The 27,853-nt window shown below is 34.6% G+C and overlaps 1 protein-coding gene across 4 annotated transcripts in view; it reads left to right on the forward strand.

Moving 5' to 3' along the window:
* LOC136036667 (protein phtf-like) overlaps positions 1-27,853 on the forward strand; it is a 168,580-nt gene that overhangs the window by 88,390 nt on the left and 52,337 nt on the right. For 3 of the 4 annotated variants that reach the window (XM_065718971.1, XM_065718972.1, XM_065718973.1), the window contains 2 exons: positions 8,603-8,694; positions 15,570-15,716. In XM_065718971.1, the coding sequence (XP_065575043.1) occupies positions 8,603-8,694; positions 15,570-15,716 (239 nt within the window). The remainder of the gene's footprint in view (positions 1-8,602; positions 8,695-15,569; positions 15,717-27,853) is intronic. The other variant, XM_065718974.1, reaches the window with a different exon arrangement.

Consider the following 27,853-nt stretch of genomic DNA (forward strand, 5'->3'; position numbering starts at 1 on the left):
CACCGGATCAGAATTCTGAGATAGCCATTATATTCACCATAGTTGAAAAACCTAATAACTATGTCTTTGGCGACTTACTCCCCCACAGTCCCCGTGGGAAGGCTGCAAGTTACAAACTTTGACCTGTGTTTACATATAGTAATGGTTACTGGGAAGTGTACATACGTCTTCAGGGGGATTTTTTTTTAATTTAGGGGGAGAGTAAACCCCCTCATATACGCAATAAAAACATTCGAATATAGAAGTTCGTTACGAAAGTTAATTCGTTGGTTACGTATATTTTTTACCAATGAAAACGTTCGTAAAAAATTAAAAGTTCTAGTTGCCTTTTTAAGTAATCAAAAAATTGAAGGGCAACTAGGCCTCCGCCCTCGCTCCTTTTTTCTCAAAATCTTCCGATTAATTGCAATTAATTAACATGCAAATTTCGTTTTAATTATTTATGTGCGGAGAGCCAAGATCAAAACATGCATTAATTCAAAAACGTCCAGAAATTAAATAAAAAACAAGTTTTTTTTATTGAAAGTAAGGGGCAACATTAAAACTTAAAACGAACAGAAATTAATCGGTATATGAAAGGTGCTTTTCCTCCTCAACGCCACGCTCTTTACGCTAAAGTTTCTTACTGTTTTAAAAAGTAGAGTTAAGAGAAAGAGTCAAACTTTAGCTTAAAGAGTGAGGCGTTGAGGAGGAAAATCCCCTTTCATATACGGAGTAGTTTCTGTTTGTTTTAAGTTTTAATGTTGCTCCTTACTTTCATTTAAAAAAACTTGTTTTTTTATTTAATAATATAATAATGTAATCCTAGGTTATCACAGGATCCATATTCGATAGTCATGGAGATTTAGTACAGCTAATGAATTTGACAATTGCTTTGTCAAGCGATTTAGTTGCACATCATTTTTTTTGTGCAGCTTTTGTGGTTTGATTTTTTTCTGCGCAACAGCAGCAGCCATGAAAGAGCCAAGCCGGGAGATCAAACCTTTTTTAACGTACATTGTTGGTTCAGTTCAAGTTTGTGGTGGGATTTTTTCTAGGCGACAACAACAGCTATAGAATAGGAAGTTTATGGAAAATAAAAATGTAATGATGATTATGGTTCATTGGCGCAATTCACTCTGTGGGGTATTTTTATGGAATTTTTTTCCACACACCACCAATAAGCATGGAAGATGCAGTTGTTAAAAGTAAAGATGTGATGACGTAAATTTATCATTGATACAATTCGCGAATATGTCTTGTCACAGCAATTTTGTTTATAAAGCAATTATCAGTAAAGGTTAAGTTGTACTTACGGTTTCACCCGTTGACTGAAATTTAACTGCAACTACAAAACAAGATGATTGCTTTTGGACTCCTTATAATCCCAAAAGATGAAACAAGGAAATATATGAAGATGAAGGTGATTAAGGTGATAAAGGTGATACCAAACAAGATGATTGCTTTGGGACTCCTTATAATCCCAAAAGATGAAACAAGTAAATGTCTGAAGATAAAGGTATCCTTCGCTAGTGTAAGTGGTAAGTTTAATCCCAAACATTTTCGGAATGTCCAAGCTACGTACCTTTATAGTTTAAAGGCTTTACACTATTTCCACTCAAAATAGCTGAAATTTTGAAATTCGATTAAATCAGTTTTATTTTTTAGCTCAACGATTTCTGGATTTTAAAAATAACTTCCTGTTCAACACTGCGAGAGAATTTGACGAAATGGATAGCTTCCCACTATGCCCCTTGCATTATGCAAATGAGGCCTAAATTGAACGATTACTTGCAAAATGTTAAGTGTCGCTAGAATGTATATATATATATATATATATATATATATATATATATATATATATATATATATATATATATATATATATATATATATATATATATATACAAACATTAGAAATCATTAGAATCCGTTTCAAGTTATTTGATTTTGATACTTTTACTAATTCTGTTTTCTAGGTTAGATACTCTTAAATTAAATTAATTGAATTAAATTGTCAGTTTAGTTTCGAACTTTGTCAGGTTTTGTAAAACACTTGTTTTTACCATTCAACTGAAAATGATCAAGGTCGCTTCAGCTACTTCCCTTCTTTGCTCACCCTGTTAGTTTCAACAACCTCTTGACAAAACAGTTTCCACGTGTCCAGTTTTAGCGCGGAAAGCTTGTTATCCAGACGTTAGCTTGGCATTTCGCCGTGTTTCTCTGTGATATTTTATTTGGGTTTATTTGTGTTTTCTAAGTAAAAGATTATTCCCTGTCACATCAAGAAATAGAATAGCTTAAATTCACAGTATCCAGAGGAAATCTGTTCTAGATGACACGCTCTCTTGGCAAGTTTGCCTACTTTTTACTCGGATCTGTATTATTACCCGTACTTTTCTTTTAAGATTTTTATTGCCTATACTTTTGTGTAAAGAGCTCACTGAATTTTTTTTTCTCTGAGGTGACTAAATTAACAGTGTTTATGGTATGATAATACACAGAGAACAACAAATGAGGAATAAACTTGGTGGGCATACTTTTGTAGGTGGGCATTGGTGACAAAACCCCCAACATGTTTGCCTTGGCCACCCATCTCGTTGAAAAAAAAAATAGTGAAAAAGACCGTGATTTTCCAGAATGTGCCCTTGATGCGTATTTTTTACAATATAAATCCCCCATGAAAATACTCAAGTGGGGATTCCTTCAGGAGAATAAAACTAATATTTAATTAATTTAATCTACTTTTTAAGTTCTGGAAAATTCAAAAAAGTTTCTGCTAGGTTTTACGGACGAACAAAGCTAGGTTTATGAATGCAATTGTAGCGTCTATTTCCTTCAACAGAAGAACTGCCACTGAACATCTACTAATATTATTTCAAGATTCACCTGTGAAAAATCTCAACACATAAAACAATAATGATATAATCATATTAAATATACCCATTGATTTCAACGTTTAATTTACCTATATATTTTCCCCAAGATCCCGAACTCAAGGCTGAATCTTCAAAAATTTGGGAAAAATCCCAGGAGTGACAACCCTGGTTAATAGGTTCTGCTGTGGCAATTTAAGGTGTTGTGATACGATTTTTGTCTATCAAACAGATTGCTGCGTGCCACTTTCGAAATCCTACATCTTTCGACCAAACGGTTCAGTTCAGTTTTTCTTTATCTTATTTGTTTCAATAGATATCTAAGCGATTTTAATAATATAGACGGTAGACATTATACTTTAACTCGCCCGTATATTTTGGAATCGGAACCTATCCAATCCAATCTGTTCAAACCGTCTAGATACCTGGACATTTTTGACATGTATAGACGCTGAACATTATACTTCGACTTGCACGCATATTTCGGAATGGAAACCTTTGATATTTATTTTCTTGGTACCCAATTTTATTTCTAACGGAAAATCTGTTGTCATCTTGCTCATGGGAACACCAAGCTGTCTGAAGCCAATAATTCCACGCATGCCCCTTCTCCGCCCTATGCTGTCAAAAACATCTAGATACTTAGACAGTTTTTGACATGTATAGACACTGGACATTGTGCTTCGACTCGCACGCGTATTTTGGGATGGAAACTTTTGATATTCATATTTATTTTCTTGGTATATGGTTCAATTTCTTACGAAATATCCACTATTATCTTGCTCACGGGAACTCCATGACGCCTGAAGCCAATGATTCTACGCACGCCCCTTACACGCCCCAATCTGTCAAAACCGTCTAGAAACCTAGACAGTTTTGAAATTATAGACGGTAGACATTATACTTTGACTTGCACGTATACTTTGGAATGGGAACTTTTGATATGGGTATTTATTTTCTTAGTGCCCAATTTCAATTTCTAACGCTATAACCATTGTTATCCTGTTCATTGAGCAACCAGCCGCCTAATGCCAGCAATTCTCCGGACGCTCCTCCGCCTCAATTTGTCCAAACCCTGTCCGAATTTGTCCGAACCCTTTTTTGGTACTGCTTATTGTTTGATATACGGTCAATCAAAAGGTTGCTTAATATCGTTCTTAAAACAGGCCCTAGACTGTCAACTGGGTTACCCTCGCCAGGAACCAAGAATACAGGTGGAGGAGGTAGAAGGCTCTTCAAATGTAAACTTAACAGGGTCCGCCGGCCTATCCACAGGTCCCATGAGTTACAAATCTTCTCCCAACCATGGGTTAAAGTGCATGTTGACGTAGAACGCCATCGTGGGAGGATCCTCTATAGGAGGACAACTACACTTTCGGGTGCCTGTAAGACTGGGGACCTTGCGGTCAACTCTTCCCACTTGAGGAGAGGAGCCCCTCGAGGAAATTGTAGCCTAGTAAATGACACAGCATTCGCACGGGATTCTGATTAATGGATAATTCTTCTGGGCTTGGTATGTTTTTATGAGCGTGTTCTGACTGAAAAACTTCTTCCTAGCTAATTTATCTACTATTGGTTGCCTCCTCGTAGTAGCATAATATTTGTAGGTATGAATATATAATGAGTCGGAGGTAATAGGCTTGGGACTGTCTGTGCAGGATTTCGACTCTTTTTAATAGAAGAGTATTGCCAAGTGCTGAAAACCATGTTGTGACCAAGATAGGTTTAGGATTGCACAAAACCTCCATTGCACAAAGCCTCCATCCTGGGCCACTAGAGGTCCCAGCGACTTCTTGCTATCTGGTTCTAAGCCAGCTTAAGAGCTTCGGTGTAGACTTAAGAAAATATTTTGGTCCCCGTCCTACACTGGTATCCAAGATCATTGCCTTTCCTGAAGCCAAAATAATTTTAAGGATTTAAAGAACATGAAAATTAGAACTTGGAATGTTACAAAGTTAAAAAAATGACCATCATATCGACATTTTGACTAACGAATTCAGACGGTTCGAACGGGACTTATTAGGAGTTTTAAAAACTCGTCCTAGGGGTAGGATGCATAAAGTTAGCATATATAGAATGTTTACTCAGGCGAGAAGCATGGGGTACATAGACAGGGAGTAGGGTTCATGATGAATTAGGAAGCTGCTAAGTTTTGTTTAGGCTGAGAAGGTATTAATAATAGATTACTAATTGCTCATTTTAGGACTAAAAAGTTCAGGGTATCAGTTATAGTAGTAGATCCCCCTGTTGAACCGACTGACGGAGATACTAGTGAAGCAGATGAATTTTACTTTCAGTTACAGGAGCAAATAGTCTTGGTGCCAGGTAGAAATATTTGTTTTTACTAGGAGATTTTAACGCCCAGGTTGGTAGAAATAGAGATAGATGGTATCCTAGCCTAAATAAATTTGGTCTAGGAAAAGAAAACAGTAATGGCTACAGACTTTTGCAGTTTTGTAGGTATACCAACCTAATTACAACCAATACGGTGTTAGGTCATAAAATGGCCCACAAGTTGACATGGTATTCACGTGATGGTAAAACAGCAAACCTTGTTGATTATGTTATTGTAAACCAAAGACTAGCAGGATAAATACAAGATACTTGGGTATATAGGAGTGCTGTTATTGATGTTAAAAGCAAAGATCATCATCTAGGGTTTAGGGTTAATTTAAAGCGGTAATTTCGGAAGGGTAACTTCCTCCCAGGAAGCTATGGTGTTGGTAGACTCCAGGATGAAAATTTGGCAGGTTTGAAGGAGGTTTGAAGTGGAGGCCATGGATAAAATTGCCGCGTATCTGGAAGATGCAGCTTGACGACATTATAGTAAAATATTATGTTGGCATGTTAATAAATTGTAAGGGAGTAGTCAATCCGGACTTGTCCCAGTTAAAGATAGGAATGGGGCCACAATTAGTGATAAGGAAAGAGTTAAAGAGAGATGAGCGGAACATTTTGGGAATGTGCCAAACCAAGATAAAGTTGCAGGAAAAGATATAGAGGAAAATGAAAACGTTTGTGATACCTTGGATGCGAAGGAAGATTTGTTTTGTGAGGAAGAATTATTGACAGTACTAAAAGGATTAAAAATAATGAGGATACAAGTGTTGATAGTGTGGTAAACGAGTTTCTTAAATATGGTGGCTCTGAGGTTAGAAATAAGCTACTGAAGATTATGAATATGATTTTTGTAAAGAGGAAGTACCCAACAATTCTTAGAAAAACCTTAATGAAACCACTGTATAAGAAAGGTGATAAGAGTGAGTGTCATAATTGTCAAGGTATTATTCTGGTCTCTGTAGGTAGCAAATTACTTAGTAATATTATTGTTTTTAGGTTGAGAGATGCTGTAGACAAAGTTTTAAGAGAAGAACAGTGCGGTTTTGAAAAGGTAGTGGATGTGTCGACCAAATTTTCTCTCTTAGGTTAATAATTGAAAAGTGTCTTAGTTGTCAAACACCTTTAGTCTTCAGTTTTATAGATTATGAGCAAATGTTCGATTCTGTTGATAGAAGATCTTTAGTAAAAGTCTTATCCTCATATGGTATACCAGACATATACATTAAAGTTATTTGCGCTATGTACAGGAATAATACTGCTGCGGTTAAGGTAGGAAATGAGGTTAGTAGCTGGTTTTCCATTAAATCAGGAATTAAGTAGGGCTGTGCTCTATCCCCCTTTATATGGATCATTTTGATGGACTTTGTCTTAAGGAGCATAGGAAAGGCAATGGGAGACCATGGAATCAAATTTGGAGGAAAAATTCTCCTAGACCTCGATTATGCTGATGATGTAAGCATACCATATGAAAGTTTGAGCAAAATGAATGAACTTTTAGAGGTTTTGCGAGTTATGGGTACTAGAAAAGGTTCGAAAATAAGTGTTGAGAAGACGAAGTCACTAAGGCTACGAATAGGTGAAGATGAAAAGGTGACGTTGGGTAACTAAATGATTAATCAGGTGGGCAGCTTCACTTACCATGGTAGTATTATTAGCAAAGATGGTGGGAGCAGTGAAGATGTTAATAGCAGAATAACCAAGGCTCAGGGTATTTTCTCACAGATTAAAAAAAGTACTGAAGATAAAAAAAAGTACCTTGACTTAGATTATGTTGGTTATTCAAGCACCTTAGATGAAAGTGTGAGCAAAATGAATGAACTTTTGGAGGTTTTGCGAGGTCAGGGTGCTAGAATACGTCTGAAAATTGATGTTAAGAAGACTAAGTCACTAAGGCTAGGAATAAGTGATGATGAAAAGGTGACGTTGACGTATTACTAAAGACGTTGGGAGAAATATGGCTCTGAAGAATGGGCGTTCGGAAAGACAGAGGAAAATTTACTAGATGTTTTCCAGAGAAATTGCCTACGGACTGTTCTGGGTACCGGGCTGACTGATCGTATTTCAAACAGTAGACTGTTCGAAAAATGTGGTTTAATCCCGCTTTCTTGGGCCAGGCCACGTCCTACGGATGAAGGATGACAGATTGCCGAAAATTGTTCTTTTCGGCCAACCGTGTAGGGCTAAACGGAAAGCAGTCGTCCTCGTCTGGGCTGGAAGGAAATCTCAAATAAAGATTTAAAGGAAATGATAACTTCCAGGGAGGGCCTAAAAAGGGAGGCTTTGGATGGATTGGGATGGAGATGGAGCGTGCGTAGCTGTGTTGGCCTCTAGTGGCTTGGTTCTGCGGTGAGTTGTTAGTTGTAGTAGTAGTAGTAGACGGTCAATCATTTCGATCAAGTTTCCGTCAATCGATTGCCCGTTTTTTATACACCTTGAATTTAGTCAGATAATCAAAGGCTTAGTCTACGTTTCCGTGCGAATTCTTCAATTCCCAATTCCTATGAATTAGCATGACAGCTCCATCCAAATTATTTGTGCCTAGAGTAAGTAGACAAATTGGCTAGCGCCGCCTTTTTGCAAGAATTTACAGTTCTTATAATTGGTCGCCTGCATCGACAGTAGCTGCTAAACTAAGCGGCTGCTAAAGGTTAATTTCGTAAACTCAAGATGAGAGAACACAGTTCAGTTTGTTTCATTTTTTTTATGTCAAGTTGTCAATTTGAATGTTTTGTCTTTTGATGGATGTATTTATTTTTACAAGTTTACTTTGTAAACTTGTTACTCATTTACTTTACAAATGGTAGTAATGATAGTTATTCATTACGAAACATTGCATCTTTTAGGTTATTCCGGCTGATCTGGTATGAATACGGAAATTCCTGTTTTGTTTATTAGTGCAGTTTTTTTCTCAACGTGCAAGTGAACGTGAAATTGACACTATCTTTTTTTATTCACAATTTTGCAAAGCTAGACAGCATATTTTTGTGAGGGGGGGGGGGTCCGGCTTTTTATAATTTATTTTTTTTCCCAAAAATATTCTTGTGCTCCTGTGCATCAGTGCACCTTCGCATGATTTTTACACTTTCTTCCTTTTTCATCAAGTTTTATTTTTATTTTGAACAACTCAATTGACCAGCTTCATCATTTGTATGGAAAAAGAATTGAAATAGTATCTCTAGTATATTTTGATTTCTTGCTGCTTATAAATATTGCTATTAGCAGCAAGTTGTGGGCATTTATAATAAACCTAAAAAATAAATACTGCTAAAATCTCTTCAATCCAAAATATGTTTTTTATTTCTTTGAGTTATAGTACCTTGAAAAACGGCTCAGAAGCTGTTTTTTTGCCTCAATGCTTTTTCTTCTGTAGAGTCTAGGAGTTTTTTATTATTATTCTTTTTTTATAGATAAAGACGATGGTTTGATTGCAAGTGAAGACATAGCCCGGGTGAATACTGATGGAATTCCAGCCATAAACAGACTAAGAAATCATTCTCTGGTACGTGAAAATTATAATTCTTACCAAGTATATATGATATAATAGCAGTAGTCGTATATATATATATATATATATATATATATATATATATATATATATATATATATATATATATATATATATATATGTTATAGAATAGTTCTAGTTTATGTAGCTATTGTCTTTGTTTAATGCGAGGATGGGGGGGGGGTAATTAGAAGACTGTGGGATCTACTGAATAATGATCAGATTTTTACGTATGCTAAATAAACATATGATCATTGGATCCAAGAAGCCAAATAGTGTAAAAAAAGATACATTTCGAAAATAATGTTTTTTCTTAAATTAGAAAAATTGATTTGCTTTGAACTTTTTGTATTGAATAAAGCGATAACATCACTTAACAAAGGGTGACAATCAAGGTGGAACTTGAGGCTTCTCCTTTTATCACAAAAAAGCACAAGAATCGAGCAAAAGTATAAGCAACGCAACAACCTTCTTTCCTGAAAAGAAAGGAAAGAAGAAGAAAAAGAAACAATTAACTTGAGATAGGAAAGGGAATTGCCGAATAATGGTTAATTTATTAGAGTTTACCATAAATGAAAACTGAAAGAGCTATCTTTGATTTTGAAATGCAAAGAAACTGAAAGAACTTCTTAGATTATTTCTAAACGTGAGCAGTGATGGGGATTCACTTACTAATTCAAATAACTTGTATTTATTGACAGTAAGAGAAATAGATACCTTTTATGGTCTCTATATCTCTCATTCTTACCTAGATTTGTTAAAACGAAGCGTTGAGAAAATAATGATGAAATTTCTGGTAATATTTTACTTTTCCTGTACAAACAGCGGAATTGCCTGGTCTCCAAGTTTGTTTTTCCTTTTCAGTTTTTTTTTCTGGAAAATATTATCCTGAGACGTGGTCCAACCTCTCTGTAGTCATCCATTCGATTTATATTTAGTGCGTTTGTTTGTTTATTTGTAATATATTCTTTTGCGCAATTTGCCCGAGCAGTTTAGTGTAAATGCAAGGTACTCAATCAGTTTCTAAATGACTCTGTAAGACAGGATTGATTGAAAATGTTTATCCATTTGTTCTTGATTGCAAAGAAAAGGGGAAAAAATTTTTCTCTTTTGTGCGAATGGAAATCATCTTGGACTCTTAATAGATGATTTTGCTTCTATTTTTTCTGAAATTTATGGATTGTCAATCTGCGTAAATAAATCCTCCCTATTTCCAGGAAAATATTATCCAGAAATACGGTCAAACTTTTCTCACTGGCGTTTCCTCTCTTCAATTTTTAGGGTTTTTATTTTTGGTCTTTTTTTTTCTATGTTGTCCTCGATAGTGATTAAATAAAAAAACAATTTTTTTCTACTTTAGAACCTCAAACGAAAGCAATCATTCCTTATATGGGGGGGGGTCCCCTTCTTCAACTCTTACCTGCTATGCTGAAGTTTCCTAGTGCTTTGAAAAAACTTCTTATTTCAACTAAAAGGTCTTTGTATTTCACGATTCTTCTCAAAGAATAGGGACAAAAAGTCAAACTTTAGCGCAAAGAGCGAGGTATTGAGGAGCGGAGAGCCCCCTTGTATACGGAATAACATCTGTTCGTTTTAAGTTTTAATGTTTCTCCTTACTTTTTGTAGAAAAAACTTGGGTTCTTTAGGTAAAGATGTAGAAGCCATACAAAAGGTATAGAGCATTCTTGCGGTAGGATGTTGTGAAGGTAAAGTGGTATTATCCTATCTTGGTATAATGAAGGTCGCTTATGTTCGTTTATTAGATTATGGTTTTTCTGTGTATGTAACCTTTTTTGGCTTTCAATGAACGTAAAAAATATATAGAGTAACGTTCTTTGCATACGCAAAATGTATTAGGCAATGGTTTGTCTTTTTTTTTATCTTAGTTGCTATATTTTTCATTCACAAAAAAATAATAAAAATCCCTGAAAAAAAAAACGAAAAAGAAACAACATATTGAAACATAGAGCTATGTAATTCAAAATAATGGCCAAATTTTAGTGCATTAACATCTGAATTGACAACCGTGCTATCATAGGCACCCTCAGAATAGTCTTAAGGAGAAAAGAAGTTATGAAAATTATATCCAAAGGAGGAGGGGCTTGAAAACTGTCAGGATATCTGAATAACACTAAATGCTTCATTTCATGTTTATTTTTATCTTGCAGCAATGAGGGCGTGTTTCTGGCCTACCAGGGTTCCGTTTATTATTCCAGTGTTCACTAACTCTTTTTTTGTATTATACAGGTTTTGCCACTCTTTCTAGAAATTAAGTTATCTTACATAAAGTAACAAGGACAGTGAAAATAGTTTTGATTATTTTGATTAATCAAATAGTTTTGATTATGAAATATCAAAATATCAAAATATCAATTATCAAAATATCAAAAATATCAAATATCAAAATATCAATTATCATAATCAAATAGTTTTGATTATGAAATAATTTTGATTATCGGTGAAGTGGAAACTTAGACGAACATGCATATAATAAAAACTAACGGAAATAAAAACTAAGGGAAATAAAAAGTAAGTAAGAAAGTAAGGGAAAAAGTAAATAAAAGGGAAATAAAAAACCGAGGGAAATGGAGGATTCAATTTTTTTTTTATGGAAAAGACCAGCAAATAAAGCTGTGCAGTTTTTAATAGGAGCGGGTGCCAAACCCCTAAGAAAGAAACGTGGGCGAAAAGTCAGGAAAAAATAAGCTAATTACATATTCATTTAAATATTCAGAATTTTGTCTGAATCAAAATCAAAATACTCAGGTTTAAATATTCAGAATTTTTGGCTGATTTTGTTCCATTTTTATTTCAATTATTTTATGCCATTTCATATTATTTTAAGGAAGGTTCAATTATTTATAATTTTTATACCAGACAAATTAAAAAGTAGTAGTTTCCCTTTGAAGGTGTGGTTATCTTCTGGAATCATTAGATCGTTAGTGTTGGAAATTTTACGGAAGAATAGTGTTGTCAAATTAAGACGATTATTTATGCTAATTTATTTTCATGGTTCAACGTGGCAACACTGACTGATGTGTTGTATTGCATTAAGAACCTCATAATTTCGAAACAACTAAATTAAAAATATCAGAAAATCGTGCGGTTTTCATGTATCAATAGACCTAAGATAGATCAACGAAAGAAAAAGATTTTTTTTTCCATGTCCCTTGTACTTTGAATTTAAAGATCCGAAAGCGAGCTCCGATTGCTTACATTGACTCTTCTTTGAAATAGAATCTGACAATTTATTGCCAACCAGATTTTACCATACATCCACACATGTTACCCAAATGACTCCATTAAAACAGACGAGTTCACAAAACGATAATGAATTAACTAAAAAATTCAAAAGAATGGAAGTCAGTTTTCGAAAGATTGATAATAAATCACGAAATTAGACTTTTCAACAATTTGCAAAGGATCTCATTAGAGCTAAGACCGTTTCCTCGCGCCGGGAATTCCTGAAGGTATGCAAAGATGGACACGAGAAACTAAAGAATTCAACGAGATATGCTACCGTTTTAGAAGCTCGACTACTTCAGACCCCAGAACCATAATTAGGATGCTAAAAAGATTAAAGAAATGTTGTCATTAAATCCTAATTTTCAAGGAAATAAGCCAAAGTAATAAATACGCCAGTGACTTCAAAAATAAACATTTTTATTCGATGAAAATAATGAAAAGGTTTTTTAAATTAGGCGTATGATACAGGGTGTACACTTGTTCATCGTAACTAAAAAAATACCCCTGCGCCTCCCCAAATATTCAGAGTCAAACAAAGAGTGATATTTAAACCCAAAAGGGGTTGCAATATATTCACATTAAAAAATGAAACTTAAAATGAAGAGAAATTTTAACAAATGAATAGGTGAAGAATAAAATTAAATAACAGGTCAAACAAAAAAAATTAACGCAAATAGCATTGGGTCCAATGCTTCGTCAAATCGTCGAAAGGATGAAAATAACAAAAAGGCTTTTGCATGGTTATGTCTACGATAAATCTATGACTGGGATTAGGTCACAAATAAATAATGCTTATTATTATTATTATTCTTTTTAATGCAGTTACGTATCTTTGTCCGCGGCCATTTAATTCCGATGAAACATGTGTAGATGTCGGTTGATTTGTTTGCGTCTGGTCCCACTACAAGTACACTAACGTAGCTTGAGGGAGATATGGGCCGGTATTGCTGCCCGAAAAAATTGTTGCCTCCCTAGAAAAAAATCTTAATGCGAGTATAAAGCCAAGTTCTTAGATCATATAGTTAAAATGATAGGTTAATAGAATAGCTAATTAAATTAGCAGTAAAGCGAGGCAGGAAGTGAACAATTTTTTTAGACTCGGCCTTGGGCGTAGCTAGAGAAGGAGGTTAAGCAGAAATGGTCCACTGGAAAGGAGACGGATCCAGACCTGTCAGCACCAGGTGCAAGAATGGCCTTTGGTGCCCTCAGGTTAACAAATATAATATAGATATCAATATAGTTATTTTACTTTTCTAAAGAATACTTTAAATTCGATATATATCTATCTAATTGTTTTGCTATCATTAATACATTTTTATATGTAAATCTTAATCTATACAAGGTTCAATAAGATTCCCCTTAATAACGTTTTAATTGTGACACAGAACATATACAGATTAAATTATTCACAATCAGTCTTATCCTGTAGATTAAAACTCAACTCTACGTACTACTCTCGAAGCAAAAGTCTTAAGAATATCTTCATGTGGAAGCTTTGAAGCCATATCATGTTATATCATCATGTATAATTATATTAATATCATCTATATCATATCATGTATAATTACCATATCATGCCATATAATTACCATATCATATCAATAAATACCATATCATGTATAATTATACTAAAGCTAGCGAATCGTTGCTTGGCTGTCTTGTTTCCAAGATAATTGTTATTTAACTTTGATTTGTCGAAGCTTATTTCATTTAAAGGAACTTATTCAGGCACAGTTAAATACATATTCAAGGCAGAAGTTGCTCAGATCAAAAAGTGGCTTGCCAGCCAAAAACCCCTACGGCGCCCGGAGCAGGCTACCCCCCTGACCCCCTCCGTAGATCCGTTCCTTTGCTAGAGAATTTATTGTCTCATAGAGAAATCCTCAAAACTCTTCGAAGTAAATTTACTCCCTTTCCTTTTAATGAAATCCGAAGTTATGTCCATGGAGGGGTAACAAATTTCGTGAATGAGAAAGGCACGTAAAACAACGAGAAATCCATTTTGGTTGCCTATTTTCTGCAAGGAAGTTAAAGCTTAAGCAACGAGAAAACATCGAGAATAGTGATGAAAACAACGAGGATAGTGTTGGAAACAACGAGAAACCCATTTTGGTTGCCTATTTTTTGCAAGGAATTTAAAGTTAAAGCAACGAGAAAACATCGAGAATAATGTTGAAACAACGAGAATAGGGTTGGAAACAACGAGAAACCCATTTTGGTTGCCTATTTTTTGCAAGGAATTTAAAGTTAAAGCAACGAGAAAACATCGAGAATAATGTTGAAACAACGAGAATAGGGTTGGAAACAACGAGAAACCCATTTTGGTTGCCTAGTTTTTGCAAGGAAGTTAAAGTTAAAGCAACCAGAAAACATCGAGAATAGTTTTGAAAACAACGAGAATAGTGTTGGAAACAATGAGAAACCCATTTTGATTGCCTATTTTTGCAAGGAAGTTAAAGTTAAAGCAACGAGAAAACATCGAGAATAGTGTTGAAAACAACGAGAATAGTGTTGAAAACAACGAGAAACCCATTTTGGTTGCCTATTTTTTTGCATGGAAAAGTTAAGATAAAAAACGAGAAAACAACGAGAAAAACGACGAAAACAACGAGAAATCCGTTTTGGTTGCCTATTTTTTACAAGGTAAAGTTAAAGTTGAAACAACGAGAACAAGGTTGAAAACAACAAGAAGCCCATTTTGGTTGCCTCTTTTTTTGTAAGGAAAGTTTAAGTTGAAACAACGATTAAAAACAACGAGAAACCCATTTTGGCTGCCTATTTTTTTGCAAGGAAAAATGAAAGAAAAAAGGAAAATAGCGAGACAGAAACTATGAAAATAACGAGAAATCCGTTTTGGTTGCCTATTTTTGCAATGAAAAGTTAAAGTTGAAACAACGAAAACAAGGTTGAAAGCAACGAGAAACCCATTTTGGTAGCCTTTTTTTTGCCATTAAAAGTTAAAGTTGAAACAACTTGAAAACAACGAGAAACCCATTTTGGTAGCCTATTTTTTGCTAGGAAAAGTTAAAGTTTGATCTGGAAGTAAGGCTTACTGGGAAGGGGCCATAGACCCCCTCCCCTAGTCTGGGTAATTTTGTTTTGAAAATGATTCACCCTCAACTTCACTTTACCACAAAGAAAATTATAAATAATTGAACGCTTAAAAACGTATTTAAAATACGAAGTCTAAAATACAAAGTATTCGACAATTTGATGAATTCTTTCAAAGCACCAATAACTGGTAAATATTTTAATAACAATTTTCCAAGAATAAAAGAGAAAATGCTATCAAAAAAGCTATTAACCTATGTAAATATTAATAGGAAGGAACTAAAAAAAAACTCAATTAGAAGTCAATACACACATTAAAAGAATCGAATGTTTATACTGGCTTTAATATCATAGCACTGTCTACGTAAAGAGCGGAGTGGGTTTATGTAGTATTGTCTCTTTTTGCTAGTCCACCGTATAGAAGGAATAACTAGAAATTTCGGAGAAGGCTCATCGGCAATGTAAAGATATAGTACCTTTTTTTGTGATTCAAATTGATTGGAGGGCATCCATCCCCCTCCCACGCCATTTTTATCTCGCCTTATGTGTTTAAATCTTGCGTGTTTTAACAGCCTATACGATCTCAAGAACGACAGTCGAATCGTCGACCTCGGTCTGTTCTGACCATACCAACTGCACGACTAGCGGCAGAAAGTAGCTACAACAGTTCCTGTGAAAGTGACGTTGAGCAGACACCAGCTGAAAGTCCTGTATTCAAAGTAAGCATCTTTGGTTTAATTCCTTACGCCAGCCTCATTGTTGGGCATTATTTTTTATTATTCAAAAATAGACTATAATATTGAAAGTGTATAAAATCCTTTTTTAATGCATATTTTAAATGCTTCTTCTTTTCATCGGTATTCATTGATCCATCGGTATTTGGTCCTCCTTTCCTCGTTTTCTCTTCTTTCTCGTTTTCTTGATGATGGGTTGGTGATACCATGTAATGGAGAGAATCAAACCGGTTGTTGTCTTCTTTTCATACTCCTAAAGATAAAATAAAAATCGATCCTGTTTCTTTCTTCTTTTTTTTTTGATCTAAGACTCCCTGTTTATTTGTAATATAATTCATCCCTATTCCACTATTATTTCTCTCACTTTACTACCTATCTATCTCGCCTCTTAATCGACATTCCATAGCTTTCAACTTTTCTACTTCCTCACATGCATAAGGAGCAGAAGGTGTTTAAACTCAACTGCATCAAAGAGTTTTCACGTATCCATTGTTAAATGAAGCAATATTTTGACATTTTCTTTGTCGTGTCCTCATCAGGCTTTTTGATATTTAAAGTCTGTGCCTAAACGTGAACCATGAAATTAGATCACTACCGTCTAGAAAATATTCACCGAAAAAAAGGAAAACAACGCGGAGAAAGTGTAAAACTGAAAGGTGGTGGACAGGCTGACTTTTGAAGAGGCTTGAATTGCAGAATTTATTTTGGTATTAAGGGGTATGTTCAAAGCTGCAGGTGGTGCCTCTTAAACTGAGAAAGTGCAAAACTGAAAGATGGTGAACAGGCTTACCTTTGAAGAGGCTTGAATTGTAGAATCTCTTTTGGTGTTAAGTGGTATGTTCAAAACTGCAGGTGGTGCCTTTTAAACTGAGAAAGTGCAAAACTGAAAGATGGTGAACAGGCTTACCTTTGAAGAGGCTTGAATTGCAGAATCCATTTTGGTATTAAGGGGTATGTTCAAAACTGCAGGTGGTGCCTCTTAAACTGAGAAAGTGCAAAACTGAAAGATGGTGAACAGGCTTACCTTTGAAGAGGCTTGAATTGTAGAATCTCTTTTGGTGTTAAGTGGTATGTTCAAAACTGCAGGTGGTGCCTTTTAAACTGAGAAAGTGCAAAACTGAAAGGTGGTGAACAGGCTTACCTTTGAAGAGGCTTGAATTGCAGAATCCATTTTGGTATTAAGGGGTATGTTCAAAACTGCAGGTGGTGCCTCTTAAACTGAGAAAGTGCAAAACTGAAAGATGGTGAACAGGCTTACCTGTGAAGAGGCTTGAATTGCAGAATCCATTTTGGTATTAAGGGGTATGTTCAAAGCTGCAGGTGGTGCCTCTTAAACTGAGAAAGTGCAAAACTGAAAGATGGTGAACAGGCTTACCTTTGAAGAGGCTTGAATTGCAGAATCCATTTTGGTATTAAGGGGTATGTTCAAAACTGCAGGTGGTGCCTCTTAAACTGAGAAAGTGCAAAACTGAAAGATGGTGAACAGGCTTACCTTTGAAGAGGCTTGAATTGCAGAATCCATTTTGGTATTAAGGGGTATGTTCAAAACTGCAGGTGGTGCCTCTTAAACTGAGAAAGTGCAAAACTGAAAGATGGTGAACAGGCTTACCTTTGAAGAGGCTTGAATTGCAGAATCCATTTTGGTATTAAGGGGTATGTTCAAAACTGCAGGTGGTGCCTCTTAAACTGAGAAAGTGCAAAACTGAAAGATGGTGAACAGGCTTACCTTTGAAGAGGCTTGAATTGTAGAATCTCTTTTGGTGTTAACTGGTATGTTCAAAACTGCAGGTGGTGGCTTTTAAACTGAGAAAGTGCAAAACTGAAAGATGGTGAACAGGCTTACCTTTGAAGAGGCTTGAATTGCAGAATCCATTTTGGTATTAAGGGGTATGTTCAAAACTGCAGGTGGTGCCTCTTAAACTGAGAAAGTGCAAAACTGAAAGATGGTGAACAGGCTTACCTTTGAAGAGGCTTGAATTGCAGAATCCATTTTGGTATTAAGGGGTATGTTCAAAGCTGCAGGTGGTGCCTCTTAAACTGAGAAAGTGCAAAACTGAAAGATGGTGAACAGGCTTACCTTTGAAGAGGCTTGAATTGCAGAATCCATTTTGGTATTAAGGGGTATGTTCAAAGCTTCAGGTGGTGCCCCTTAAACTGAAACTTAACTTGAACTAGTCTTAATTAAATCTATTGAAGTCAACTTAAGCTGAAAATTGAAATGTATCGCTGTAGTTGAGCTTAAATACTTTCGTTCTAATTACTCTGTGAATAATTTATCTTAGACATAGTATGTTTTATTGTGAGCTCCATCCGTTTTTTCTCCGATACCACCAACAATGGCCTCTTTCCATAACTTTCTGTATTGTTTTACGTTTCCCAAGAGAAAACAATCCTTGTCGGCTTCATGAATTTTTGTAGAAACTCTCTAAACAAACCAACCGTTTGCCGGTAAAGACGAGAAATTTTGAGCTTCATAAATTTATTGAAGTAGTGAATTTAATTCACAAAATAGTAATGTTTTGGTGTGAAGGGTATATGTTTTTGTAAAAATTCAGTATAATTTCGTTACTGTTTATTTACTAATAAATCAATTGAGTAAATCGCTTGGAACAACATTTTCTGGTGTTACGGTGCATATTGCGATACGCATCTTATTAAACCGATTCCCTCCTAAAGCATTATTAAATATAAAAAAGTTTTTTTTTAACTGAAAGTAAGGAGTGACATTAAAACTTAAAACGAACAGAAATTACTCCGTATATGAATGGGGCTGTTCTCTCCTCAACTCCCCGCTCTTTACGCTTAAGTTTGACTCTTTCTCTCAACTCTACTTTTTAAAACAGCAAGAAACTTTAGCGTAAAGAGCGGGGCGTTGAGGAGGGAACAGCTCCTTTCATATATGAAGTGATTTCTGTTCGTTTTAAGTTTAATTGTCGCTCCTTACTTTCAGTTAAAATCTTGCCTTTTTTCCCTTTAATTTCTGAACGTTCTTGAATTAATGCATGTTTTGATTTTGGCTCTCCGCACATGAATAATAAAAAAGAATTTCGCATATTAATTTTTTTGGGGTAAATGGTTTTCTCATAGTTTTGATCAGACGATTTTGAGAAAAAAGGAGCGGGGGGTGAGGCCTAGGTGTTCTCCAATTTTTTGGTTACTTAAAAAGGTAACTAGAACTTTAAATTTTTTACGAACGTTTTTATTTGTAAAAATATTCATAAATTACGAATTAAATTACGTAACAAACATCTATTTTCGTATGTCTTTATTACGTATATGAGGAAGTTGGCCCCCTCGTCAATACCTCGCTCTTTACACTAAAGCTTAAATTTTGTCCCAATTCCTTAAGAGTGACCTCTGAATCACAAAGGCCGTAGAATAAATGTTGAAATTACTAAGAATATTTTAGCGTAAAGAGCGAGGTGTTAGGAGGAGGTGAACCCCTTATATGCGTAATAATTTCTGTTCGTTTTAAGTTTTAATGCTGCTCCTAACTTTCAGTTGAAAAAAAGTTTTTCGTATTTGTTTTTTTCTTTTTTTTTAGTATTGCTAGAAAATCCTGCGCCCGCTTCATGGAAATTCTCTTCCCCAATGAAAAACTTCTCCATAGAAAGATCACCCACATAACTCTCTCTCCTCAACCCCACCCCCGATACAAAAAAAAACCCCCTGAAAACGTCTGTACACTTCTCAATAACAATTACTATATGTAAACACTGGTAAAAGTTTGTACCTTGCAGCCCCTCCCACGGGGACTGCGGGGGAATAAGTCGTCCCTAAAGACATAGCTATTAGGTTTTTTGACTATGGTTAATAAAATGGCTATCTCGGAATTTTGATCCGGTGACTTTGGGGAATAAATTAGCGTGGGAGGGGGCCTAGTGGCCCTCCATTTTTTTGGTCACTTAAAAAGGGCACTAGAACTTTTAATTTCCGTTAGAATGAGCCCTCTTACGACATTCTAGGACCACTGAGTCGATACGATCACCCCGGGAAAAAAAAAACAAAACAAAAAAAAAAAATAAAATAAACACGCATCCGTGATCTGTCTTCTGGCAAAAAAAAAATGCGAAATTCCACATTTCTGTAGATAGGAGCTTGAAACTTTTACAATAAGGTTCTCTGATACGCTGAATCTGTTGGTGTGATTTTCGTTAAAATTGTATGACTTTTAGGGGGTGTTTCCCCTATTTTCTAAAACGAGGCATATTTTCTCAGGCTCTTAACTTTTGATGTGTATAACTGATCTTGATGAAACTTATATATTTAAAATCAGCATTAAAATGCAATTCTTTTGATTTAACTATTAGTATCAAAATTTCGTTTTTTATAGTTTCGGTTACTATTGAGCCGGGTCGCTCCTTACTACAGTTCGTTACCACGAACTGTTTGATTATTATACAACTTTATTTCTGCTCGTTTTAGGTTTGAATATGGCTTTTTACTTTTCTTTGAAAGGCTTCTTTTTTGGAAACTGTCTTTTAGTTAATGTAAGAAAAGAAAAGCAAAATTTTTTCATTTTACCTTTTCTTTAAGCATTTTTCAGGGTTTTGTCTCAACTACATACATACAATTCTCACCCTAATTTCTTAACCCTTACTTATCTGTCTTCTATCGACTTTCTTCTTCTTTGACGTGATTATCCATATCGATTTCTCTTCCTTTTAGGTGCCATTTATTCGTTGATAGTCATATCTGTTCGTTTTAAGTTTGAATTAAATAAAAAAAAACAAGTTTTTTTTAATGAAAGTAAGGAGCGACATTAAAACTTAAAACGAACAGAAATTACTTAGTATATGAAAGGGGCTGCTTCCTCATCAACGCCCCGCTCTTTACGCTATAGTTTGACTCTTTCTGACGCTTTTATTCTGACGCTATAGTTTGACTCTATAGTTTGACGCTTTTATAATAAAGCCAGTCACGTACACAAAATGGGGTCTTCCATCCCCCTCTCACATGTGACTAAATAAAAAAAACAAGTTTTTTTAACTGAAAGTAAGGAGCGACATTAAAACTTAAAACGAACAAAAATTACTTCGTATATGAAAGGGGCTGTTCGTTTTAAGTTTTAATGTCGCTCCTTACTTTCAATCAAAAAAACTTGTTTTTTTTATTTAATTTCTGAACGTTTTTGAATCAATGCATATTTTGATTTTGGCTCTCACGGAGGAATAATTAAAACGAAATTGGCATATTTTTTTTTTTTTTTTTTTTTTTTTTTTTTTTTTTTTTTTTTGGCTAAATGGCTTTCTCTTAATTTTGATCGAATGATTTTGAGAAAAAAAGAGCGAGGAGGAAGCCTAGTTGCCCTCCGATTTTCGGTTAATTTAAAAGGCAACTAGAACTTTTAATTTTTTACGAATCTTTTTATTAGTAAATGATATACGTAACTTATAAATTAGCTTACTTAAAGAACTTTTGTATTCTCATGTTTTTATTACATATATGAGGGGGTTCGCCCCTCGTCAGTACCTCGCTCTTTACACTAAAACTTAAATTTTGTCCCAATTCATTAAGAATGACCCCTGAATCACAAAAGCCGCAGAATAAATAGTTGAAATTACTAAAAATACTTTAGCGTAAAGAGCGAAGTATTAGGAGGAAGCGAGTCCCTCATATGGGTAATAGTTTCTGTTCGTTCTAAGTTTTAATGCTGCTTTTTACTTCCAGCTGAAAAAAAAATTTTCATATTTATTTTTTCATTGTTTTTTTTTTAAGAAATGCTAGTAAATCCTGCACTCCCTTCTTGGAAATTTTCTTCCCCCATGACAAATTCCTCGATGGAAAGTTCCCCCAGTATATCCCCCTCTTCTCAACCCCTGCCTCCAACCAAAAAATCCTCCTGAAAATGCCTGTACACTTCCCAATAACCATTACTATATGTAAGCACAAGTCAAAGTTTGTAATTTGTAGTCCCTCCCACGGGGACTGTGGGGGAGCATATCGTCCCCAAAGACATAATTATAAGGTTTTTCGACTACACTGAATAAAATGGCTATCTCAGAATTTCGACCCGTTGACTTTGGGAAAATAATTAGCGCGGAGGGGGCCTAGGTGCCCTCCAATTTTTTGGTCACTTAAAAAGGGCACTAGAACTTTTCATTTCCGTTAGAATGTGCCCTCTCGCAACATTCTAGGACAACTGGGTCGATACGATCACCCCTGTGAAAAAACAAAACAAAAAAACTAACAAATAAACACGCATCCGTGATCTGCCTTCTGGCAAAAAATACAAAGTTCCATATTTTTATAGATAGGAGCTTGAAACTTCTTCAGTAGGGTTCCCTGATACTCTGAATCTGATGGTGTGATTTTCGTTAAGATTCTATGACTTTTAGGGGGAGTTTCTCCCTATTTTCTAAAATAACGCAAATCTTCTCAGGCTCGTAACTTTGGATGGGTAAGACTAAACTTGATGAAACTTATATATTCAAAATCAGCGTTAAAATGCGATTCTTTTGATGTAGCTATTGGTATCAAAATCCATATTTTAGTTTTGGTTACTATTGAGCCGGGTCGCTCCTTACTACAGTTCGTTACCACAAATTGTTTGATTATTTTAAGACTGTATTTCTGCTTGTCTTACATTTCAATTAAATAAAAAAGAGTTTTTTTTAACTGAAAGTAAGGAGCCTGGCATGTACGCAGCGGGTGCCTTCGGCCCCCCCCCCCGAGATTTTGTGAAATGTTTAATTTCCCCATGGTTTCTTGGGATTTCTGGCAAAAATAGGGCATTTATTAAGAATCTAGATACAGGTGTGAAGCCTTTTTTTTGGATTTTAAAGCATGCAATTATCCGGTCAAGTCAGTCATTGCCTAATTATTAACTTATTTTCTGTCTAACTTTTTACCCTCTTTGAAGTAATTAGCGATTGTACTGTTATTTTTTTTCGTAAAGAGAGTTTGCTTTCCACAGAAAAATAGAATTCTCCTTGATATTAGGGCGTTTATCCCTCCTTTTAGGATAAAGTTCAGCTTTTAGTGGATCAATTTTGGAAACTATCATTTTTCATTAAAATCGACGTTTTCGCAATAGAAGAACTACCCCCCACAGCACCCATATTGCACTGTTAACCCTAAAATTTCAATTTCAGTGGGATATAATAGATTAATCACCGGTTCTAATCGCTATGAACATAACCTGAGCCTAAAACATACTTTTGAGGCTTCAGTCTTCTTCCCTCATCCACTGCAATACTACAGATTACAGTTAATCTGTATTTTCTGATGTACTTGCTTTTTGTATTTATTTAGCTACTAAATAAAAAAAGTGCTACTTTATATCTGCTGTTTCGAAGGTCTTGGGCCCCCAAAAAAAATTCCCGCATACGTGCCTGTAATGAGCGATATTGAAATTTAGAATGAACATAAATTATTCCGTGTGTGAAAGGGGCTGTCACCTAAAAATAATTTTTTTAATTTTTTGGGTCACCTAAAAAGGGAACTAGAGCTTTTAATTTCCGCTCGAATGAGCCCCCTCGCGTATACATAGAACCACTGGGTATATACGATTACTCCTAAAAAAAAAAAAAAAAAAAAAAAAAAAAAAAAAAAAAAAAAAAAAAAAAAAAAAAAAAAAAACACGCATCCTTGATCTTTCTTCTGGTAAAAAGTAGAAAATTCCACATTTGTGCAGATAGGGCTCTGAGAAGAGAAGGGCTCTTTTATTCTAATGGTGTGATTTTCATTAAGATTCCATGCATTTTAGGGGGTGTTTCTCCCTTTTTTCGAAAATAAGGCAAATTTTCACAGACTCGTAACTTTTGATGGTAGGACTAAACTTGATGACACTTAAATCAGCATAAAAACCGATTCTTTTCATATCAAAATTCTGTTTTTCTCTGAAGAATTCCTTTTTGGAGAACAATTTTTCAAATTAATATAAGAAAGGGGAAACTGTACATATTCACCTTATTTTCTCTATAAACTTTTTTCCTATTTTTTATTTCTTCTACGTATGCAATACTCACCTTTCCTATACTTATCTATATTACATTGGCTTCCTTCTGCTTTGATGTGATTGCTTGTTTAAATTTTTATTCTTTTTGAGTTGCACTTACTTGTTCATAGTCATTTCTGTTCGTTTTAAGTTTCAACTTATATAAGATTTTATTTTCTTGTCATTTGTGTTTTGATATGGCACTTTATTTTTTTGAATTATTTTTTGGAGAATCATTTTTAAAAATTAATGTCAGAATAAGTAAATACGATATTTTTCCCTTACCTTCTTTTTAAGTCTTCCTATTATCTATTTCTTATGTGTATGCAACCCTCATCCCAATTTCTTGTCTTTATACTTTTCTATTTAATACCATTATTCTTCTGCTATTATTATGTGTTAAATTGGTCTTGTTAGTTAAGAATATCTAATGTAAACATAAATCTTTATAATTGCACTATAAATCTTTTAAGAGCTTTGTATGCAGACTTAATTTTCTATAATTTATGCCTCATTAATAAGCAAATCTTTTTAATGGGCGTTTTAATCTTCTCAGTGTTGTGTTTTATGACTAAAATGCCTTTTTTAGAATTTGTCAAATTCACTTAACTGAATCATGAGGTCAGGGGTGGGTAATTCTTATTCTGGTGGGAAATGCGCCCTCATCGGCGGTAGAAGTTTTTTATTCTTTTTAATCCCCGGTGCACATAATTGTTACGTTTGTCAATTAAATGAGGTTTAAGCATAACTAAAGCGCCAATAATATATTCCCTGCTTAATTTGGTGATATGAGCATGTTCAAATTTCCACCATAAAGTTTAAATCCGAGTTTTGAGGTTTAAATTAATCGGCTCGTGGTAACCAACTGTAAGTAAGGAGTGACTTGGCCCGGCTTTTAATGCTGATCCAAATATATATAAAAAATTGATTTTAATGTTAACCATTGAAAGCTACGAGCTAGACAAAATTTGATTTATTGTCGTAAAAGGGGGAACAACTTAAGCAAGGCGATTGACCTTGGCGAAAGTAACAATGTCAAATCCAGCATGTTAGAAAACTCAGCGCAGAGGTTTTAAGCTTTTAAAAGAGGTTTAAGAGGTTTAAAACTCAGCGCAGAGGTTTTGTAGAGGTTTACTACAAAAATATGAAATCTCCTATTTTTTGCCAGATGAAATCTCACGGATTCGTGTCTGTTATTTTTATTTATTCTCCTTAGTGGGGACCGTATCGCACCAATGGTCCTAAAAGATCGGGAGAGTGCTCATTTGAACAGAAACCAAAAGTTCAATTGCTCTTTTAACTGACTAAAAAGATTAGTTGGCCCACCCCCCCCCCCTTTCAGTCCATTTCCCCCAGAGATATCCGATCAAAATTTTGAGAGAGTCATTTGATTCAGCATAGTTGAAAGGTCCAAAAACCATACCTTTCGGGGTGATATAACTCCCCATAGTCCCTGGGAAAACAGCTGTAAGTTATTTAACTTGCCCATTGTTTAAAAATAGTATTGGCTATTGTAAAATATACGAATTTTTTTCTTGGGGGTGCAGAATGGGGGAATTTCCCACGGAGAGTGATTTTTTTGGGAGGGGGAGTATTCTAAAAAAAAATTATACAGGGGTGGGGGAGCAAAGGGGATTTCTAAGCATGATTTGAAAAACAGTAAGAAATTAAATGAAAAAAAAAGTTTCTTCAACTTAAAGCAATGAACAACTTTCAAAACTAAAGCAAAGAGAAATTATTCCGTATATGAGGCGGAACTGTCCCTTCCTCAACCCTTGCTCTTCACGCTAAAGTTTCAGTTTTAATCTAATTGCTTTAAGAAAGACTGCTCAAAAACAAGGGCCGTTGACTTTGAGTGAGACCCATTTTTAAATAATTTTAAAACTTTAGCGTAAAGAGCGAGGGTCGAGGAAGGGGCATTCCCCCTCCCGTATAAGGAATAATTTCTGTTAATTTTGATTTTTATGTTGCTTCTTATTTTAAGTTGAAAACAGCTTCGGTTGATAAACTTTTCTTCATTTAATCAAAATCAATGACGATTATGGCGTCAATAATGGGTTCCCTACTTAATTTGGGGACTTGAGCAGTATCTCTTTATAGCGGAAAGTTTAAACCAGAATTTTAAAGTTTTAATCAGAGTTAAGATTTAAAGTATACTTTTAAGAAACCTAAAAAAATGGAAGCGTGGTACAGTAATTCCCCTACATGTAAGATGAATCAGGTAAAAGTAATGATAAAGATTGTAGCACAGTAATAACAAAGGCAGTAATAGCACAATTTACCACTGTTGTCGTTGTTTCGCTTATCTGAATGTTTGCTTTTTTTGGAGTTATGCTTCGTTCCTTTTGGGTTTTTGCATATGGACTCTCCATTACATATATATATATATATATATATATATATATATATATATATATATATATATATATATATATATATATATATATATATATATATATATGTATATATATATATATATATATATATATATATATGTGTATATATATATGTATATATATATATGTATATATATATATATATATATATATATATATATATATATATATATATATGTATATATATATATATATATATATATATATATATATATATATATATATATATATATATATATATATATATATATATATATATATATATATGTGTGTGTATATATATATATATATGTATATATATATATATATATATATATATATATATATATATATATATATATATATATATATATATATATATATATATATATATATATATATATATATATATATATATATATATATACGCAGGACGAAGCCGCCCTGAGGCTAACACGACAACGCACGCTCCTCCTCCATCGCTCCAGCCTCCCTCTTTACACCCTCCCTGGAATTTTCCCTTTCCTTCAAATCTTTCTTTATGACATCCTCCCATCCCAACCGTGGACGACCTGCTTTCCGTTTAGCCCTAGACGTTTCGCCAAAAAGGATAATCTTCTGCAATCTATCATCCCTTCATCTACAAAACGTGTCCTAGCAATCTCAACCTTTTTCTCATTATAACATTAGAAAGCGGGGTTGAAGCGGATACGTCAGCCGGGTACCCAAAACATTCCGGAGGCAATCCTCTGGAAAATATCTAGAAAATCTTCATCTGCTTTTTGGAGCGCCCATGCTTCAGAGCCATACTTTACAACTATCATTGCTGTCGCTTCAAATATTCTAATCTTGGTTTGCACACTTATCTTCCTACTCTTTTGTACTTTTTTTAGCTGTGAAAAAACACCCTGAGCCTTGGCTATTCTACTTTTAACATCTTCACTGCTCCCACCGTCTTTACTAATAATACTACCATGGTAAGTGAAGCTGCCCACCTGATCAATCATTTCGTTACCCAACGTCACCTTTTCATCTTCACCTATTCCTAGCCTTAGTGACTTTGTCTTCTTATCATTTATTTTCAAACCTTTTCTAGTTCCCGTAACTCGCACCTCTAAAAGTATATTCATTTTGCTCACACTTTCATCTAGGATGCTTAAATAATCAACATAATCTAAGTCAAGGAGAGTTTTTCCTCCCTATTTGGTTCCGTGGTCTCGCATTGCCTTTCCTGTGTTTCTAATGACAAAATGCATCAAAATGATCCATATAAAGGGCGATAGAACACAGCCATGCTTAACTCCTGATTTAATACGAAACCAGCTGCTGACCTTATTTCCTACGTTAATCGCAACAATGTCATTCTCGGTCATAGAACTTATCACTTTAATGTATTTGTCCGGTATACCATACAAGGATAAAACCTATGGTAAAGCTCTTCTATCTACAAAATTGAACGCTTTCTCATAATCTATAAAACTGAGGACCAAAGGTGTTTGATAACACATGCACTTCTGAATTATTGACCTAAGAGTGAAAACTTGGCCGACACATCCTCTACCTTTTCTATATCCGCGGTGTTCTCTTAAAATTTTGTCTACAGCATCTCTCAGTCTAAAAAGTATCGTATTACTAAGTAATTTACTTCCTACAGAGACCAGACTAATGGCTCAATAATTACCACACTCACTCTTATCACCTTTGTTATACAATGGTTTGATTAAGGTTTTTCTAAAATCGCTAGTTACTTTCCCTTTTTCGAAAATCATTTCATACTCTTCAGTAACTTATTTCTAACCTCAGAGCCG

This window comes from Artemia franciscana, chromosome 15 (assembly GCF_032884065.1).
Source record: "Artemia franciscana chromosome 15, ASM3288406v1, whole genome shotgun sequence".
Lineage (NCBI taxonomy): Eukaryota > Metazoa > Arthropoda > Branchiopoda > Anostraca > Artemiidae > Artemia > Artemia franciscana.